This window comes from Psittacula echo (assembly GCF_963264785.1).
Source record: "Psittacula echo genome assembly, chromosome: 7".
NCBI classification, from domain to species: Eukaryota; Metazoa; Chordata; class Aves; order Psittaciformes; family Psittacidae; genus Psittacula; species Psittacula echo.
This window is the reverse complement of record NC_137740.1, coordinates 29,084,777-29,104,837: the sequence shown is the minus strand read 5'-3', so window position 1 is coordinate 29,104,837 and position 20,061 is coordinate 29,084,777. Positions and strand designations below refer to the sequence as shown.

Genomic DNA, 20,061 nt, shown 5'->3' with positions numbered 1-20,061 from the left:
AGTCACCATCCACCTGTGGGTGCCGCAGCAGTGGGGAGGGGGGAATGCAGGGCTGTGCGGTCAGTGGAAGAGGGGCAGGAGGACAGTGGGGAGGAGCAGGGCCAGGAAGGTGGTGTGGGCTTCAGTGGCAGAGTTCCGCTGGTGGCAGTCGACATACGGTTCGAGGCAGGCGGCGTAAGCCATGGCGTGGGCCACATACGTCTGCTCCTGCACCCCGTGGAAGAGGTGGGCCATGGGACCCTTGGCCAGGATGGCCACATCCTCACCACCATGGCTCTCCGACTTGAGGGGCACAGCTGCCTGCTGCACATAGTCGAATTCATCTGAGGAGGTGAAAGGAGGGAGTGAGGGGGGCAGCAGTGGCCCACAGCCCTATCCCACCACCCGACCATGGTCCCTGTGCCCTCACTGGCTGTGGATTCATTCACGTCGGGCCGAACAGCACCCAGGTAGCCTGGCCCGTTCCCGTAGAGGATGGCTGTGTAGCTTTTATTGTCAGCAGCTTTGACCGGAGCCAGACCTGGAGAGAGGGCAATGGTGGGTAATCTGCCAAGAAACGCCCCTATCATCCCTCCAGCGGCAGCCAGGGTGTCCCAGAGCTGGCGGTGCCTGCCACAGGGCTGTGCCTCACTTTTGGTGGCTGGGCAGAACCCTACCGAAGATGGAGGCGCCACGCAGGGCGTAGCCACCAAAGCTGAAGACGTGTGAGTGGTCAGCGGTGACCACGGTGAGGGTGTCCGCCTCATCTGTCAGGGCGCCCGCCCGGGCGATGGCCCGGTCAAATGCAATCCCATCTGTCAGCGCCTTCTGGGCTGCACCTTCGTGGTGGCCATGGTCGATCCTGCCACCTGCAGATGGGCATCCAAGGTGGGCTGGGAACTAATGGCAGAACCCCAAACTCCTAACCCTATCCAGGGATGTGGGATCCCTCCCCCTTGCCCACTCTAGGTAAGCACTTACCTTCCACAAAGAGGTAGAAGCCTTTGGGGTTTCTGCTCAGGATGGTGATGGCAGCCTCTGTCATTTCAGTGAGCGATGGGTCCAGGGTGGTGTTACGCACCAGGTCATACTTCATATCCATGGGTTCAAAGAGACCTGGGAGGGGACACATTGGGGATGGTCTCAGTACCTGCATGCATCTTGGCAGTTGTCAGATCCTGGCATATAGGATATTTGTTACCCATCAAATAAGTCACGCTGGGGTCAGCAGCCGCAGCCAGCATCTCTGTCCTGTTCCAGACATAGCGGGCACCCTGTGGACAAATCCCACAGAGGGTTAGTGGGTGCTGAACCCCATGCCTGGGGATGATGGGCAGAGGACTGTCCCTGCTGCTTCACCCACCGGCCGTGCCTCCAGCCACTTGTTGATAAGGTTTTCCCCGTCCTCCCGTATCCCATTCTCTGTTTCATAGGTAGGATATTCAGGGTCCGGCGTCCCTGCAGGGGTCATGTATATTCGACCACCCCCCATGATAACCTGGAGGGGAAGAAATGGATGTAGTGTTAGTGGGAGTGCCAGGGGGGATCTACCCCTGCTCCTTCCCTCCCATGCACAGGCGCTCACGTTGATGTCGACGTTGTGGACCAGCTGCCAGGCGATGTCCTTGCAGCCTTGGAGACGGGCCTCCTCGGGTATGCTGACATCCGCGTACCAGTTGCGGTCCACCACATGGGCATAGGCCCCCGAGGGTGACGCATGCTGAACCCGTGATGTCGTCACGATGCCCACCGCCTTCCCTGCAGCCCCCACACACATCAGACCCCAGGAAGGTTGACATGGTATCCCCCACCACCAAGCCCTGGGATGCTCATGGCGTGGCAGCCCCTGGTGTGACACCCCTCGTCCCCAGTGGGATCCCTCCCAGCTCTGCACCCCATTACCAGCTTTGCGGGCTCGCTCCAGCACCGAGACCACCTCATTGCCTGCCGTGGTGTTGCACTGCGAAAGGCGGGCGGCTGCACTCACTCCTGCTGTGTGGTAGTTGCCCTTCACCCCACAGAGGTAGGCTGTGGAAGTTGATGCGCTGTCAGGGACAATGCGGTCCACACTGTATGTCTGCCAAGGACACGTGCCAGGCTCAGAGCAGGGGACAGTTGGCAGAAGCACCCAGCGGGCTGCCCCCCTCCCAACACCCCACGCCACGCTCCTTTGCTTACCTAAGGACAAGTGCAGGATGCGCAGGGACCCTGTGCACCCCATATGTGTATCTGTGCCAGGAGCCCCACCGACATCACCCTGGTCCCATGCCCAGTGTGGTGGGAGTTTACCTTGGAGAGAGCCACATAGGGGAAAGAATCCAGGGCGAGGGGGGTCTCAGGGCCCAGCTTCCCCTGCTGCTGCCCATTTAGAATGCGAGTGGCCGTGATGGAGGGGACCCCGAATCCTGGGTGAGAAGAGAGGGTCCCAGTCACCCTCTGGACCAGGTTCCCTCCCTGCATCCCGCTCCATGGGGCACTGTCCGTGCCAGCCTCTCTGCTGGGTGTGCCAGTGGGACTCACCATCTCCAAGGAAGATGATGAGGTTTTTCGCTTCGGTTACCCTGGGCTGCAGCTTGAAGGAGGCCTCAATGGCTGTGGCTGCCTGCCTGTTCCAGAAGGCTGGATCCTCCTCCTCCACTGGGACAGGGCAGTACCTGTCAGCCCCAGCTCACCAGCACCTCAATCCCTGTGGCTCCTGCATCCCTTGGGTACCCACATCCATTGGGTTCCCTGGGCATCTGCATGCTGAGGCCTCCTCTAGCATGGACCGAGTAGCTCAGGGTGCTGTTTGGGGTGGGGGGAGACCACGTGGGCTTGCACTCACGGCCTGGCCCAGAGATCCTGGGGCAGGGAAGGAGGAGGGCAGTAAAAATGGACACAATGGGGAGTTATCTGGCAGGTGGGATGGGGTCAAATCCATAGCAAGGAGTGGATGCTACAGTCACTTTCCCCGGACCCTTCCAGCCCAGAAACATGCAGAAACCTGATCCCACAAGGAAAAGCTGGTCCAAGTACCCCAGAAAAGCAGGGGTAAACCCATTAACCATTGCAGGGCTGGGAAGCACCTGCTCCCTCCCAAACCCTCCCTGTGACCAGCCAGGCTGGTGCTCTGCCAGGTGCCCTGCTACAGCCAGCCAGGTGCACATCCCCATCCTTGTCCCCACCTGGGATGATAGCAGTGCTGAGCTCTGCCTGAAGGCCCAGGCAGAGGATGAGGAGTGTCGGGAGCCTCATGGTGAGATCCGGTAGCCCAGCACCGCTGGCAGTGTCTGCATTTCTAGCAGATCTGGGGAGGGACTTTGGACCGGTATCAGCCCTTGCAGGGTGTGTGGAGGTGTTCGGCACGTCTCTGATAGCCCAGCGCCAAGCATCCAGCACAAAGGCCATGGGCAGGGCTGCTGGCGCCTCCGTGGTGCTGCTGGGGGACGGACGGATTTGGGGCACAAACAGATGCAGGGGGCAAGAGGATGGGCAGTGCCTGGCAGGCATCACTGCCTGCCCAGCCTACAGTGCTGTGGTGCCAGGCACGTGGATGCCCTGGCCCAGGGTGTCACAGGCAGCACTGAGCATTGGACTTGGGGCAACGGGGATATTGGGAGCACCTGGGGTTACTCCTGTACCAAGCCCAGCACTTACTTGTGCAATAAATCCACGGATGTGGACTAAACCCCTGCTCCTTGTTCAACCCTTGCAGGAAGGTACCAACACTTGCGTACTTGTGCCCCAGCCTCATAAAACTGGGGGGAACATGGCTTCCTCTCACCCTCATTTTATCACCCCCTTTACCCCAGTGCTTTCAGTGCTGGTCCTAGGGGAAGAATTAGGAGCCATCACAACCTGGGGAAACAGAAGTATGCGGCAATGCCTGCGGAGGTGACCACTGCTGCAAATCCTTGCACTGCAAATGGAGTCAAACAACTGTGTTTTATTTCATTCCTTGATCCTGGCCACAGTGGGGACCCAGTTGCCAAGATCCTTGATGGTGTGGCTAGGGGAAGGGGCAGGCAGCCAGGGCTGAAGTGGGGCTCAGCTGGGTGGTCTCACTCTGAGCCCCCCACCATGTGGGCAGCCACACAGAGGGCCAGGAGGGCAAGCAGGGGCTGTGGTGCACACAGGGTGCCATGGGATGCCCTGCGGGCTGCCCCGCATCCAGGCTCAGTGGCATAGGGCTCAAGGCAGGCAGCATAGGCCATGGCATGGGCGATATAGTGCTGCTCCTGCACCCCGTGGAAGAGGTGGGCCATGGGGCCCTTGGCCAGCACCACCACGTCCTCCCCGCTGTGGGTCTCCACCTCCAGGGGCACGGCTGCCTGCTGCCTGTAGTCCTTGTCCTCTGCAGGAGAAATGGGGCTGGGGGCAGCAGGCTCTCCTACCCATCTCAGGGATGGGTCCGACAGCTCCCATTACCCCAGCACTGGGGCAATTCATCCCCAAGTGACTCCTGAATGACATGGTACATGGGGATTCCATGCAGCTCCAGTGACCATGCCTGTGGGATGCTGGCACCAGCCACTTTGTGGCCCCATCCCATCCCATCCCATCCCCAGCAGATTCCTACCTGCAGCATGGAGGCTGGGGGACGGGCGGCCCCCCTTGTGGATGCTGTAGCCAGGACCGTTGCCATACAGAATGCTGGTGTAGGCTTGTTTGTCCTTGGCTTTCTTGGGGGCCAGCCCTGGCACAGGGAAAGACACTGTCACCCCCTGTCCCAGCCAGGTACCTCTCCCCAGCTCCCCATCTCAGCTGGCTCAGCCTTCTGTGGGAGTGAAAGAGGGAGATGGGAGCAGGGATGCTCACCACCCCTCCCCAAGACCCACCAAAGATGGAGGTGCCACGCAGCGTGTTGCCCCCAAAGGTGAAGACATGGGAGTGATCAGCTGTCACCACAGTCAAGGTGTCGGAGGGGGAGGTGAGCTCGCCTGCACGTGCCACTGCCTGGTCCAGCATGACAGCTTCCATCAGTGCCTGCTTGGCCCGGCCGCTGTGGTGGCCATGGTCAATCCTGCCACCTGCACAGGGAACATGGCCATCACCCTCTTCCTGGTCCCCTGGGATACCCCATGCTCCAAAGACCCGCATCCCACCCCAGCCTCAGCCACACTGCCCAGCTAGGGCTACTCATCTTCCACAAAGAGCAAAAAGCCTTTGGAGTTCCTGCGCAGGATGCGAATGGCCTTCTCCGTCATCTCCACAATGGAGGGGTCTGTGGAGGTGTTGCGGTTTAGCTCATACTTCATGTCCTTGGGCTCAAAGAGGCCTGGGGAAGCAGGGTGTGGGGACATCTGTGATGGGGCTGCTTTGTGCTCCTGCCAGCAACCCCAGAGCAAGGAGGAGGAGATTGCTGGTAGTGCAGGCAGTGATGCTCTTACCCATCAGATGGCTTACGGAGTCATCCTCGACTGCATCCATGCCCTTCTTGTCCCAGACGTAGCGGGCACCCTGCCAGTAAGAACAAAGCCAGTGCCAATGGCACACGCAGCATGCCTGGCACCATGTCCCATCCACACAGCTGTGGTACCTGCTTGGCATTCAACCACTTGGCAATCAAGTCGAGGCCATCCTTCCTGGTGCCATTCTGAGCTGGGTCCTCTGGGTATTCGGGGTCCGCAGTCCACTTAGGGGTCATGTACATCCGCCCTCCGCCCAGGATCACCTACTGGGGAGCTCAGCAGACCCTCTCAATGTTCCCCATGTCCCCTCTCTCCCATGCCCACTCCCCGACTCACATTGATGTCTGTGTTGTGCACCAGCTGGTAGGCGATGTCCTTGCAGCCATCCCGCAATGCCTCCTTGGGCATGTTGGCATCAGCGTACCAGCTCCGGCTGGCCGAGTGGGCATAAGCTGCCCCTGGGGACGCGTGCTGCACCCGCGTGGTCGTCACAATGCCCACTGACTTGCCTGCAGCGTGGGCATTTACAAAAGAGCCTGTCCAGCCCTGGGACGGCCATGCCATGCCAGGCTCTCCTTGTTGGGTTGCCTGCTGCTCCTACCTTCCAGCCTGGCCCGGTGCAGGATTGAGTCCACCTCGTTGCCAAAGGTACTGCGGCATTTGCCATAGACAGCTGCCCCAGTCAGCCCCAGTGTCTTGGCATTGGCCTTTACCCCACAAAGGTAGGCTGTGCCTGTGCCAGCGCTATCGGGCACCTGCCGGTCAATGGTGTAGGTCTGGAAGCAAGCAGGGCACAGTGGGGCTTTGTACAGGGTCACCAGGGCCGTCCCCCAGTGCCGCCTCACTCACCTTGGCCAGGGCCAGGTGGGGAAAGGCCTCCATGGCCAAGATGTTCTCCTCGCCTGAGCCGCCAGCCAGCTGCCCCTTGTAGATCCGAGCCGCTGACATGGTGGACAGCCCCATGCCTGCAGGAACCGCAGTGTGGGGTGGTAAGGGGCTGGGGCCTGGGACAGGCCCCCTGTACCAGCTGGGGAGGAGAGGACCTGCACCAGCCCCACCTTCTCACCAGCCATGTCTCCTGCCTGGCTGGAACCTGGGGGACTCACCGTCACCCATAAAGAGGATAATGTTTTTGGCCCGCTGTGCCACTGGCTGCAATGCCAGTGCTGACTTCAGCCTCCTCCTGGCCCCTTCATTCCAGTAGCCTGGAGTCTTCTCGGCATCTGAAGGCAAGAGCAGAGCTGGGGATGTGCAGAGGCACTCGGCAGCCTGAGGGTCCCCAGGGGCATCCCCCCCTGGGACCAGGGTGGGCAAGGTGAATTCGGTTGCTTTAATCTCCTTCCACGGAGGCCTCAGAGGGTCCAGGAGCCCTTTGAGGATCAGTCTGGTCTTTGACAAGCTCAGCATTGCCCAGAGCCCATCTGCAGAGGGGGAAACTGAGGCAGAATTTGGTAGGAAAGTTCCCTGTGCCTTTCAGCAGAACGGCTGACTGAGGCATCAGCCCTCTGCAGTGAGTGTGCAATGTCTGAGCAACCGCAGCCGGTTGTGGCTATTGAGCCACTAGATCCCAAGCCTGTCAGGGGCAAGAGGGCAGCGGAGCTGGGGGAACAGGGACAGGGCCTGCTTTGGTGGGGACTGAGACAAGCCCATTCAAAGGTTGGGGGCCCAAACCACCCTGAGATGCCCAGGAGGGTTTGCAGTTGCTTGTATCCCCATAGGGAGGTAAGAGAGTCCCCAGGGAAGTGATGCCAGCCCCAGCGCCCCCCACCAAGGGCTCCTACCCCTTTTGCCCATGTCCCCTGTCACCTGAAGTTGCAGCAGTGAGCCGGGCGAGGAGGCAGAGAAGAAGGCAGGTTCCAGGGAAGAGCGGCCACCTCATGCTGCCCACCCCAGCTCTCTCCTGGAATGCTGCCTGCATCCAGGGTGGGGGGGGACGGACACAGCCCTTTATGGCCCTTTCCTGTCCCACAGGCGGGCCCCTCCCCAGGTGAGATGATGAGCTGATAACATTCAGGGACTATCTCTCAGCCCTGCCCAGGGCCCTCCTAATGCCCCCAGGCCCTCTGGGGCCATCCCTCCCCCACCAGCGAGGGAGGACCTCCAGCCCTTCCCTGGGGATCAGAGCACCCAGTGGCCCCCAGCTCCCACGGGCTGGCTGCCTTCGGGACCTCAGGAAGCGGCAGGGAGGGTGCAGGGCGAAGTGCTGTTTTTGCAGACAGGCTGAGCTGGGCCAGGCTGGATTGGCCTTGTTTCCAAGGAGGGGGATATCTTGCCTTTGATGTCAGTGTCCTCAGGTCCTGTCTCCCAGGGGACACAGTCCCACACTGCCTGTCAGGCTCTGGGACCAGTGTCCAACACACGGGGCAGAGTGGAGTAGCCTGTGTCAGCTCATTTGCACAGCGAGGTAACCTGCTGTGGGCAGGGAACAGCCACATGTCACCAGCACCCAGTGAAGAGCAGGAGGAACAGGCTGCTCTCCCCAGCTCTCACCTCGGAAGGTGACATTCATGTGTGGTTTCACCAGGCCATCTGGAAGGATGCCACCAGCAGCACAAGCCCTGGGGACCACAGGTGACCCTGATGGTTTCACTGTTTGCCAGCTCCTGGAGAACGTGTTGTACTCAGCCCTGACCCATCCCAGAGTCCAATCCTCAAACTGAGCCAGGCAGCCCGGGTTTGGCCAGCTCCTGGCTCCTGCAAAGGGTAGATGTGACTGTGCCAGGGCCACATCTGCCACCACTGATGAGGTAAAGCAGGCCCCCCTCCCTGCCTGACATGATGGATCCACTCTTTCACTCCAGACATCATCCCTCCACCAGCTGCTGCTCGTGGCTGCCCAACCCTGCAGGGGTGATAAAGTGATGAAGTGGAGCAACCCATGCCTCTGGAGACATTTTGCACAGTGCTGGTGGGGGACATGGGGATGAGGAGCAGGCAGAGATGCCTGGAGATTTCAGAGGTGGTGGTTGGTCCATGAGGGGCTGGATGCTCTCTTGAGCAGCAGGAAGTAGCAAGAACATGGGCTGCAGGGTCCTGAGGGAGGTTAGACTGGAGGCCAGGGTGTGAGGGGCTCAAGCAGACACCCAGTGACTCCTGGTGAAGGCTCAGACTGAGGGGTTAGCTGCCAGACCAGGAGCTCAAAGCACACGTCAAATAGATCCCCCATGCTCTCCAGCCAAGCACATTCAGGAGGTGTCAAGGCCACTTGAATTTCACAGTCAGGGAATCAGCAGGCAGGGGAAGGCTTGACGCTGCCTGGGAGATGAGTTATTGCTGGGATTCATGGCTGGAGGAACATGGAGGAGACAAAATAAAACCTGCGCAAAGCCCCTCATGCAGCTGCTGACCCAGCTTTTATTTCATGATACACAACCCTATGAGAAACCCTCCTGCATGGCCCCATGGCTTATTCCCACTGCATCCCACCTGGTTGGAGGTGGAGCCAGCCCCTCTCCTCTCCTGGGGACACATGTCCCCACCTGGCCCTCACCACGGGCACCCAAGATAGCTGGGAATGGACATGGCTGCCTTAAAAAACAAAATCAAGCATCAAGCTAAAACACCTGAGAGCAGAAATGCCCTTGCCTGTGGCAGGCTCAAGCCCTGAGCCCTGCTCCCGGCCAGTTAAAATACAAACCAGAAATAAAATGGCATTGGTTTTTAGACTGAGAACCCCTCAGTGGGGTTCTCCTTGTGGATCCCCTGTGTCCCAGCAGGTGCCAGTGTGGGGCCCAAAAGGTGAGGAAGCATTGGCAGTGGGAAGCACACACAGCCCAGGGCGCTCACTTCTCTGAGCTCCGTCTCTTGAGCAGGGCACTGTACTTGAGAGGGACACCGTCTGATCTCAGCACCACCTCCACCAGCGTGAAAATGGTGATCACCTTCAGCAAAGGACAGAAAAAGGGAGAAAAGAGGCGGTTTTGGCATCACACCAGGATTTGCTTAGAGCTGTGCCAGCTTTTGCTGACTCAGGTGCAGCACCCATCAGGAACTGGGGATCGGGGCAGGACAGTTTCAGATAGCTCTGCTGAGGTCCAGTGTGCTCCTGGGGTTGGACACAGCATCTTCAAGGGCAACACCACCAGGCTGAGAAGCCAGTCAGGGAATCCAAACCCACCTAAATGGGCCTCCCAAGACATTCTCAATTACTCTAGTGTGATCAGGCCCCACTCTCGTTCTCCACAGTCTGGGAAGGAGCATGGATGATTGTGCCCTTGGGTTTGCATTCCAACCTCCCTTAAAGCCTGCCCCTGTCTCCCTTCTCCAGCTGGAGAAGGCACATCATCCCTTAAAGAAGCAACTTCATGCGCATTCCCGTGTAACCTGCTCTCAGTGGCCCTGCCTTGGTGGGGGGTTGGACCAGGCAATCTCCAGAGGTCCCTTCCAACCCTAACGATTCTGTTATTCTGTGAACTTGGCCAAGCACCAACAGTAACCTGTGGCGAGAAGGGTTTCCGACATCACACTGAGCATCCCACAAGGGAACAACTCCCCAGTGCTCCCACAGTGAGAAGGGAAGGGAGCACGATGGAGAATGAGAGACACAAGAGAATAAAGATCTCAGAAAATCAATCCCTCCTGTTCAGAAATGCGATGCTGCCTGCTGCCACCTCCCCACTCCCTGACTGTGCAGATTAAGAAGCATAAAGTATCGATCATGTCTATCCACAATGAACAGTTAATGGCTGGCTGGGACACTGGGAACAGCCTGCCCTGGGGCCACGGACAGGCATTTGGGGACTTTGCTTGCTGGAGCCTGTCCTCAAGCCCTGCACTGGAGCAGGGCTGAATGGAGCCATCTGCTAGGGGCTGACCCAAAGGAGAAGTGGACACAGAGCCAGCGCTGTAACCTTGTCAAACCCTTCCCAGCTCATCCAGTGCAGCCACTCCAGATTAATCATTCAGAGCAGCAAAATCTCATTGAGACTTAAACGTATCACACTGGCCAGCGAGGAGCAAACTACAGGGAAATCCTATTGCAGATGGCTGCTCAGATAGCTGCTGGCTACCTAGCACCCTGCTTGCCTCAGCTGGCAGCACTGTAGGAGGTGGAGGCCATGGGGTAGCCCCCCACATCTGGGGGAGTTCAATGGGCATTATCAGGGCTCTCCCTTGCAATCTTGCCTCATCCCTTCCATGAACTGCTGGGGAACAGCATGATTTCACACCAAATCCCCTGAGTCTTAGACCCACTTCATACTCAAGCCCTAAGTAATGTACACTGAAGTCCTGACCATCTCCTGGAGCTTGTGGAGAGATGGAGGCAACACCTCCCCTCCATGGCAGGGCCAGGCAGCCCAGACCCCTGCACAGCTTCCCACAAACAGCCTTCCCTGATGTTCCCACTGCCTGGCCACGCTGAGCCAAGAGAGGAAGTAGAGGCCAAGTGTCAGGGTCAGGCAGGGAGCAGGGAGTGCTCAATGCCGTGGGGTGTCCAGGTGACATCTCCCATGGTTCAGCCCAGCTCCAGGGATCCCACTCATCCCAGGGTTGTGGATTTATCAACTTGGGAATCTGTTGGCTCAGAGGACAGTGCAGAACCTGCTCCCAGGGGAGGGCTCCAGTATTTTCTTATAAGGTGTGGAGGGTTCATGGAGGAGTTGCCTCTACTGCCGAGTGTTTGCTTAACCAGAATGGGCCCTGCTCATGCTGGGGCATCATTTTTCACATGGGCCTCTGCTAGGGTGTAAGCGATACCTGCTCCTGGAGGAAAGGAGGAACTAAGGCTACTTCGGGCTGCATCCAGGGGGCTTCTCTGAGCCAAGCTGAGAAAGGAAAGCTGAGTTTCAAAGGGAGGAAGTCCTGCAGAAATGTCTGCAGCAGCTAGGGAGTTCTGCTGGCTCTGAATGGACATCTGGGAAGGAAAAGGACTCCCAGGACATGCATCATATAGCTGGGAGGGTCAGCCTGATCCTGTAGGGGGAGTCCTTTTCATTCAGCCCTAGGTGAACAGAGATGGGTTGTGCTGGGCTTGCTTGGAAATGGGGTTCACATGTTCACCCCTGGAGTGGTGCAGGGAGAGGCTGGAATCCAGCACTCCCATCCCTGCTGAGGCAGTAGGCAGGGATCACAGCAGTCAACACAGCTGTGATTATATAGCGATGCCAGACAAAAGCTGGCAAAGAAGCACCACTTAATCAAGCCAGACAAATGTGATTGCTCCCTTTGATTGAGTTACCAAGTTAATAGATGACAGGGACACAAGAGAGAGATTTCTAGATGCTGTTAAACTATTTGACACTGCATCTCAGGAAGTCTGACTTAAAAAAATTCACCCTATTCAGGTCTCAACCCTGTCACAGGGATATAAACCCAAAGGAAGGGTTGCACCAGTGAAGGGGCAAGGAACACCAGGATGGGAGGAAGGTGCTGCCTTAGGCCTGATCTTACTTAACATCTTAATTGATGATCTGGAAGAAGGAAGTAAACAGCATGTTAATTCAATTCCTGGAAGAACCTGAATTGGGAGACAGGGCACACAGCAGCAGGGCAGAATCTAAGGGCCACGAAGGAGTCAGATGAGGGGGCAGTGATGGGATGGAGGATTTGGATGGCAGAGGTTGAGGTAGAGGTCAGGCTCACTGGGGAGGGGACAAAGAGGGACAGCAGGACCTGACAGCCTGGGAGGCTATCCTGCCTCCTGGAGGTGTCCCTGCAGACATCATAGACAGGATCCTTATGTTGCATGCAGCCTCCATGCCAGCCCCATGGTGTTGTGAGCTCATCCCCTGCTCAGTGGTCTTACCTGGGGTATAGATTCCTGTTCTGGCTCTTCCGGCTCCCACAACAGCGTCAGCTCCGGCTTCCTCCCCTCCTTCCGGAAGTGGAAACCCAGCAAGGGCAGCGCCTGAAGCCAGGGAAGAGTCTTGGGAACAGCTTGTGGCCCTGACAACATCCCCCTGCTCAGCTCTGCCCCTCCACCTGCGGATGGGGACAATGCTGCTTTTGCCCAGCACACTGCCTCTGCAGCTCTTTAATAACCATGATGCAGCAGCCCATGAGCCTCAGCCCAGCACGTAAATCAGGGGCTGCTGTGATACACAACATATATCATGCTATATGTCCTGTTTGAAGATGTCATTGCCAGACATATAACCAGGTTATTAAGAGAAGATGCTGTCACCAACCCCAGGTGCTGGCCTACAGTGGTGCTGACACAGCCCCAGATACACCACCTGATTAAACGAAATGAAAACCAGCCTCACTCCCTTCCCTCGCTTCAACTCCACGTTGATCTCTGTCCCCCTGAATCTGTTTTTATTCCCTTTTATCTACACTAGATCACCCCCAGCACATAGCAGGAGAAGCTGTTCCTCAGAAATTGAGCAGCTTCAGACTCCCCTAGCTGCTCATGCCTACCCAGGGCAGAGGGATGGAAGGGAGAACCCATGAAGGCTCCTTCTCCTCCAGCTAGACCAGCTCGGGTGCAGCTCTGCTGGCACAGAAGGGCATGAGGACAGCCACTGCCTCCGATGATGCCAGGCTGCTGCAGCCCTCTGGGTGAGGCAGCACTGGCACTACTTCACACTGGTAAGGTACTTACATTGCAGTAGATGCGCTTTTGGACTCCAAACTTCAGCACCAGGACATCAAAGGCCTCATTCAGAACACCCATCACCATGGCCTCTGACTCCAGAGGACCACATTCCTGCCAAAAGACAGGGCTGTCACTAGACTGTTTGCCTTCCCCAAGGCCAGCTAGGCAGCCCCACAGTCCTCTGCCTGGTGACATCTAGGCTGAGCCTTCATGACGAAATCCAGAGATGACTTGGGGTAGGATATCTTGGCTCTTACCCTAACAAAGATGCTGAAGAAGAGGTCAGCACTGAGCTCCTGCACTCTCTTGGAAGCCATCTTCCGGTCGTTGCTGTGATCTGCCTGTCTCTGGATTGCCTCTTTTTCCATCTTGATAGGGGGGCTGGCACCTGGGAAGGGAACAAGTGACAATGATGTGCCCATGCTGCCTCCTGCTCTAGAGTCATGACATGGCACCCTGGGCCCAGATGCTAAGCTCATCTCCATGTCCCTGTTATTTGAGAGCACCTACATGTGAGGGAGCTGTCCCATGAGATGCAGACTCCAAGCACTCAGCACCCATGTCAGCCAAGGCATGGCCTTGTGCTTCCTGTCCTAGGCACAACCATCCCCTCCCCTTGCAGCACCCAGAGCTGCACTGCAGGCAGCTGGTGGCACTCACCAAGTGAGGCGGAGAGGAGACGATGCACAATGATGTCTGCGTAGCGGCGGATGGGTGAGGTGAAGTGAGTGTAGAAGGGCACGTTCAGGGCGTAGTGGCGAAAGAGGGTCTCATCCTCCAGAACACCAGTGCAGAAGTAGAGAGCCATCTGAAAGGGGTGAGAAATGAGGGAAGGGTGTGAGCAAGGATGGTGGCAGGACCCTGCAAGGGGCTGGAGGGGTCCATGTCTGTGAGACAGCTCCAGCAGCTGATGGTCCTTCACCTGCTGGGCTGCGCCGGGACAAGATGGGTACTCCAGGAACTGAGCACAAAGCAGAGGGGGCAAAGCCACTGCAGGGACCTGCTGGCTGCCAGCTGATCCTGCCTGGCCCCAAGGACTGCATTAACTTTCACATCACACATGGGTTTAAGAAGTCTCCTGCTTTTGCTCAGGCCCTGGTGCTCATTCCCCATCCCCCATCTTCCAGGGGAGAGCCCAGTCTGTTCTGTGCCCATTGCGGATGCTCGCCCGACAAGGGGTCTTGTAGAGCAGCTCCTGTGCCAGACTCTTTGGTTCTGCATCCAGCTGCAGGCTCCGTACTCCCATTGCACCTGCCTGGAGAGCACCGGGGGCTGAGATGAGTGGTTCCTTCATTCACCAAGGAGGAGGAGATAGCCCCGCTGTGATTCCTGCTGCTCCATCCCACGCTGAAAAGCTGGGAAGCCGAGTGGCTGGACTGCCCATCTAAACCAACACTGGGGCCGTGTCGGCACCATGCTGCCCAGCAGCCTCTTCAGCAGAAGCCTCTCCTGGCTGCACCGCTCCCGTTACCCCATATGTTACAGCTTTTATTTTTACATCTGTGGAACACCAGCCTGCAAGGCTGGGAAAACAATGGGTGCTGAGCCCAGGAGGGGAGGGGAGCCTGTGCAGGTTAGGGGGGTTGCGGCAGGGTCACGGCACAGTGGCGATTGAATGAACCCATTTAAAAATAAGAGTAAGTGATTTAAAAAAACAGGAGTAGCCAGCTCTGATTACAGGGCTGTCCTGGGATCCACAGTTTGAGCAGCTATATCCTCTGCTCTCCAGCCCAGCGGCACAGCCAGCTCCTGCTGAGCAGCAATGCACTGATCCGGGCAAGTAAATAGAGCAGGTTAAAAAAAGCAGCATCAGTCCCAGCCTTATTATGAGACCCAAGAGCTGGGATAGGAGCTGTGGCGGCTGCCAATTTCCACAACCCAGAATTAAATTGTTTCTGATAGACTCCATGAAGTACGATCTCCACTCAATTAGCTCTGCTCCCACCGAACAAGGCTCTGCGCAGTCGGGCAGGGAGACACGCCAAGTGCTGGAGGCTGCTGTGGAAGAAGATGAGCGCCCTTGTGCAGGCAGACAGCATGAAATTACAGGGGCTTTATAGGCACTTATGCTCCTGGACAGAAGGGAGGAAGGTCCCCTGCAATACCAGGTAGGTAGAGAACAGACCATAGATTAATATCCCTGCTATAAGAAAGCTGCTGGGAAGGGCTCATCCTTTCCCTACACCCAGCAGGTGCAGGGCAATCCTTGCTTTGTTTCAAATGAGAAAAGATACTGAAGGTCCTGTGCTGCTTGCTGTTGTCTGGGGCACTTCTCCCTGATGGATGTGCTGGCCAAACCCAGCTGCTATTGAGTCCAGCACCATTTCCGACACCCTTTCGGCCTCTCATGACCCCCACTGAGGTTGGCATCAGCTTGGGTATCATTGCAAAAATGAAATTCCTCTGGGCTGTGGTATGGTTACACACTGCAGGGAGCCCAGCCTGACAAGTATCCGATATCCTCCTTGCCACCATGACAGCACTACCCAGTGATATCAGCCTGGCACAAAGCAGATGTTTTCTCATTAACAGCTTTGACTCACAAGTGGTCTCCAATCCTCAGGGTTTGCCACAATCCCTGGAGAACCATGAGGAGCCTGGAAATAAATCAGCCCCAGCCAACCAGGGGCGACTTTGCTCTCACAGACAGATTGAATCCCCGAGTGACTGAGCCCCTGAAAAATGGTATCTTGCCACTCCTTCATCTGTTACAGGGCTCCTGGCATGGCAATCCAGGTGCTCCCCAAGACATATGCATTACCAGTTGCTTCTCATCTCCTCCTCCAAGAGGCTGACGTCTTGACCACCAGCATGCAATGAAGATGGAAGATGCAGTCTTGGCACAACCATGGGTTAAACCTTTCAGCAGCTTATTTTGGCTGATTTAACTGCAACCTTGTCCCTGAGACACCAGTTTTATCACTGGGAGCTGTGTGCAGGGTTATAGATGACTCCTCAGCGCCCTGACCAGACGGTCTCGCCGTGCCATCTGTCAGTTCAATGGCCCAGCCCCTGACACCGGCATGGGCCCCCGCATAGCTGTGCTCCACAGCTGCCAATGCTCAGATTGTTCTCTCCCCCATGAAGGACCACGACATCCAGAGACAATTCTTCTGCCTGCTCTAACACTGGTGGCAGACAGCGAAAAATCCTCCTCCTACGGAAAGCTCCTTCCATCCAGTAGCTGTCTTTTCCAACAGGCACTGACATAGCCTGAAACTACCTGTCCCCTGCATTTAGCAGAACAGTGGTGAGAATCTGAACTGCTCAGGATTTAGGGGAGCTGTGAATTCACCCACAGCGAGTGTGGTCAGGGACCAGAGACTGCAGAGAGCAACACTGATGTCTCTTGCCCCCACAGAGTCATGGTCCTTCCTCATAGAGTGGAGGTCATACAGATCCACTCCTGTGAGCACATCCTGGGGCAGATTGGAAAGCGCTCCTAAAGACAGGAGCAGAGTGCCTGCTCACCTGACCAATGGCTTTGGGCAAGTCTGAAACTCCATTTACTAACTAAAAAACTTCAGCAAATGGCCAACTGCATAAGCTCATCCCAGGATCAAGGCAGATTTCTGCTTCTTCTGACTCATGCACCACTTCCAATGATGAGAGCACCCCATCATGCACAGCACTACCATCTTGCCAGGGAGCGCCAGCACATGGGAACACTGCTCACTGTCCAGATACAGGCAGTCCTGCAGGGCTGATGGGCTCAGCTGTAAACTAGGTTTTGCCTATTCTGGGAGTGCAGCAGACAGCAGGTTTGCCAGGCATGAATGGACTGCACAGCACACCTAAACACCTGGGCACCTTGGCTTTCTGATGATGCAATGAGTCTTCTTTCTGCCAAAATCATGTCTCATGGAACATCTCCTTTAAGAAGTCCCTCTTTCTTCTTCCACAAACTCCCTGTCTGGTATCTCAGAAGACTTCATCCCCAAAACCTTGATACCTCTTTCAAGTACAGACCTAACACGTATTCACAGGGCTAAATCTTAACAAGCGTCACTGGGAAGTATCTCAAAGCACAGCTACCACCTCTCCAACCAGAGCCTCAGGAGACCACAGAGGCAAAGTCTCAGCAAGTCAGTGGGTCCCCAAAAGCTCATCTCCTTTGTGCCACTGCAGAAGCAAGTTGCCGCCTTCTTGCTCATCCGTTCTGGCCAGCAGCCATGCTTGCTCCATGTGCTACTGCAGGCAAAGCCCAGGCTTGTGTCACAGTCAGCAGGAACAGAAAGGGATCCCAAGAAATTCATGTCACCACTGTACCTTCCACCAGAAAAGGAAGATGTGACAGAAGGGACCAGGACAAGCCAAAGCAGGACATGGGATCTGGGACAACACAGCCAGCTCCAGAGGATATTCCCCGCACTTTACAAAACAGCACCCCTGAGCTGGGCCCATACACAAGGGGATGGTTTACTACATGGCTTCTGTCCTCAATCCAACTTGCAAGCAAGCAAGTCACTGAAGTACAGTAGGACTTTAGGCAACTGCTAATGAGTAAACGGAGCAAATAAGCTAATTAGAAGAGAGTCAGTCAAATGAGTGACGTTGGGAAGATGATTCATTCCTACAGTGATAAGCAGGCCACAACAGAGAGACCATTTCAGGAACATGCCTCCTCTCCCTGTGGGGTAGGACTTCCCTCAGAAGAAGCTGTGCTATGCCCAGCTGCAAACATAAAAAGGCAGGTGCCTCACAAGAACTTTTTTTGGTGGTGATAAGCATCTGAGTAAGTGTCCTAAGCTGCAGATGCACCAAACTCGACAATCAGTGAGTGTAAGCAGCGCAAGCCTCCATCGCGGAGACCTGCACAAAAGGTCTCTTGGTCTGGATGGAGACCAAAGGGTTTGCAGAGCTCTCCAGAGCTTTTCCTGCTTCTAAGAGCACGTGTCTGGGTACCAGACAGTGGTCAGTCCCACACCCCTACATCATCCTCACTCTTGATTCCTTCTTTGGACTAGTTGGGATACCATGGTGTGAAGAAATGGCACAAACATGAACCACAGAGCCTGCCACAAGTTTTTCACAGAGCAGGCTGGGTCCTTTGTGAGTCTGCCAACATTCTGCATGCAGCTTCAAAGGTGAAACATCCCAGCCAGTAATAACAGAGACACTATGGAGAGTGAGGAAAGACTCAGTCTGACTCCACTATCCAGTGAAGTTCTGTTGCATGGGGGACACCTTCACTGCCAGCTGCATGGGCTGGAGGCACTGGAGGAAGCTGCTGGCAGCCCTGCAGCACCATAATCAGTGACCATTCACTCTCCCTCTACATAACAACCAGCTACAGTAATGCAGAAGGAGGGAGGGTTGAAGATGGAGCCACAGCAGACTGCTACAGCCAGACACATCTGACAGCATAGTGCTGTTCTCACCTGCATGGGCCTAGAGAACATGTTAGTCAGCACTTCTTTCCTGGCTTCGGAATATTTGTCGGCACCAAATGTTTCATTTAAGCTTTTCTGGAAGAGAAAAGAGAGAGAGCATTCAGTGTTGACGAGTTATGGTGCTAAGGAGACCCAGGCAGACCTTACTGGGGCAAACAGCAGCTTCTCAAAGCCAAATTCTTCCTTTTCCTGCAGATCTCCTTGTAAGTCAAAAGTGCATAGCAAATTGGGCTTTGCTAGCAGCTCCGATAGTACTGCACACACAGCCCGTCTGAGCACTGACCCACCTCCTGGCATCAATGGCAGGGAGTACCCAGGGCACAGGGACCACTGGCTCCATCCCTAGGTGTGTAGTGTGTGAGAGCACCCAGAAACCCTCTCCTGATCTGTGCCTGGCTCCCACCCAGCTACTGACAGCTTCATGGCACAACTAATGGGAGTCTGGGGAGACATGGATACAGGAGGTCACTGCCTGGAGCCAGCAGTGAGGAAAGGCTGGAGGGGTCAAAGTGCAGGAGAGGAGCTGAGTGTGCAGCCCAATGTCTGCTGACACAGCCTCAGCACAGCCAGCAAGTGGGGAAAGCAATCCCAGCTGATAAAGGGGCGTGCGGGAGGCCAGTGGGGATGGGATTAACAGAGGATTATCCGCAGTCCAGTTGCAGCAATTAAAGAAAACCCTGGAACCTGCACTGTGCTGGTCAGCTGGAGTTCAGCCTTGGGACATGCTCAGCAGAGACTCGGTCAGACACCTCCCGCACTGGCTGCACCTGACCATTCCCATCACCACTCTGCAGTCCGTCCCAGTCACCCCACTCCCCACCCTACCCTCCCTGAGACTGTCAGCAGAGCAGACAGAAGCATCTCTTTTGCAGAGCTACTTTTCCTGTGGTACAGAGCAAATGCCCTGCCCAAGACCTGCCAAGAGAAGGCAGAGAAAGGAAATCTGGGTGTCCCAGCGAGTACTTCTCCACTGAAATGTCCTTCCCATTGCAGAGAGGGCAGTGCTGGAGTCACTTGCAACCTTGAAAGTGGAAGAGCCACTTTGCACAAAGGGAAGTTGCAAGGCCACCTTTGTCCAGCACTGGTGGGGTCAAGAGCAAGTGAGGGAGGTGTTTTGTTGTGGCATGGGATAATTGTCAGCTCTGCTTGGGCAGAGTGGGAGAGGGAATAAACCACACACTGCCGCAAAGATGCCATCACGTAGCTGCCTACCCTTCACCCCATGTCCCTGCTTCCCACCAAGCCAGTGCACTCACGTGCAGGGTCCCTGCACTGCTGAAGTCAATGTTGAGGCCAACTTGGTTGCAAAACTCCATGAGGTCATTCAGCAGCTTGGTTTGAGGTGGGGGATGGCGGCGAAGCAGGGCCTGACTGGGGAAGGAGCGGTAGATCTGGTGGGCCACAGCCATGTTTGCAAGCAGCATGAACTCTTCCACGAGCCTGCAGCACAAGAAAAACAACCCAGGCCCCAGTTAGAGAGGAGAGCTGCTAAACCAAGTCAGTTCATAGTGATGTGAACTAGTATGACACAGGAGGAACAGAGGACCAGCTTGTAGTTGCTGTTATAAGCACAGATTAGATGTGGGACTTCAGCAAATCTCCCCCCCAGTTCTCACTTTATATCTGAGGTTTCCTCATGGACTCAGAGCAAGCTGTCCTGCTGGCACAGACAAGCAGAAGTCAGTGATAAATCGACAACTTAAATTAGGATAAAATAATCTCCCTTTAGGTCATTTTATCTCCTGAAATGTTTGACAAGCAA

At 56.1% G+C, this 20,061-nt stretch overlaps 3 protein-coding genes across 4 annotated transcripts in view; all 3 read right to left on the bottom strand.

The window, feature by feature from the left end:
* Nucleotides 1-13: 13 nt before the first annotated feature.
* On the bottom strand, nt 14-3,213 carry LOC308224246 (intestinal-type alkaline phosphatase-like; the record flags this gene model as incomplete). The annotated part of the gene is made up of 11 exons (XM_080623999.1): nt 14-323; nt 410-520; nt 657-848; nt 961-1,095; nt 1,181-1,253; nt 1,343-1,477; nt 1,565-1,737; nt 1,882-2,056; nt 2,269-2,384; nt 2,500-2,616; nt 3,144-3,213. The coding sequence occupies 11 exons, from the start codon at nt 3,211-3,213 to the stop codon at nt 61-63; spliced, it is 1,560 nt and encodes a 519-aa protein (XP_080480125.1). The 3' UTR covers nt 14-60.
* Nucleotides 3,214-3,423: 210 nt separating this feature from the next.
* LOC308224245 (intestinal-type alkaline phosphatase-like) lies at nt 3,424-7,878 on the bottom strand (the record flags this gene model as incomplete). Its single annotated transcript, XM_080623998.1, has 11 exons — nt 3,424-4,312; nt 4,538-4,654; nt 4,797-5,019; nt 5,109-5,236; nt 5,349-5,418; nt 5,498-5,632; nt 5,706-5,878; nt 5,971-6,145; nt 6,219-6,334; nt 6,476-6,790; nt 7,860-7,878. The coding sequence occupies 11 exons, from the start codon at nt 7,876-7,878 to the stop codon at nt 4,020-4,022; spliced, it is 1,764 nt and encodes a 587-aa protein (XP_080480124.1). The 3' UTR covers nt 3,424-4,019.
* Nucleotides 7,879-7,930: 52 nt separating this feature from the next.
* Nucleotides 7,931-20,061, bottom strand: part of DIS3L2 (DIS3 like 3'-5' exoribonuclease 2) — a 208,549-nt gene continuing 196,418 nt past the window's right edge. The window contains exons 16-22 of one of the 2 annotated variants that reach the window (XM_080622290.1): nt 19,556-19,739; nt 18,288-18,374; nt 13,567-13,714; nt 13,164-13,294; nt 12,913-13,017; nt 12,115-12,216; nt 7,931-8,063 (exon numbers count right to left, since the gene is read on the bottom strand). In XM_080622290.1, the coding sequence (XP_080478416.1) occupies nt 7,956-8,063; nt 12,115-12,216; nt 12,913-13,017; nt 13,164-13,294; nt 13,567-13,714; nt 18,288-18,374; nt 19,556-19,739 (865 nt within the window). In that variant the 3' untranslated portion in view covers nt 7,931-7,955. Of the gene's footprint in view, nt 8,064-8,720; nt 9,251-12,114; nt 12,217-12,912; nt 13,018-13,163; nt 13,295-13,566; nt 13,715-18,287; nt 18,375-19,555; nt 19,740-20,061 lie in introns of those variants that run through there. The other variant, XM_080622291.1, reaches the window with a different exon arrangement.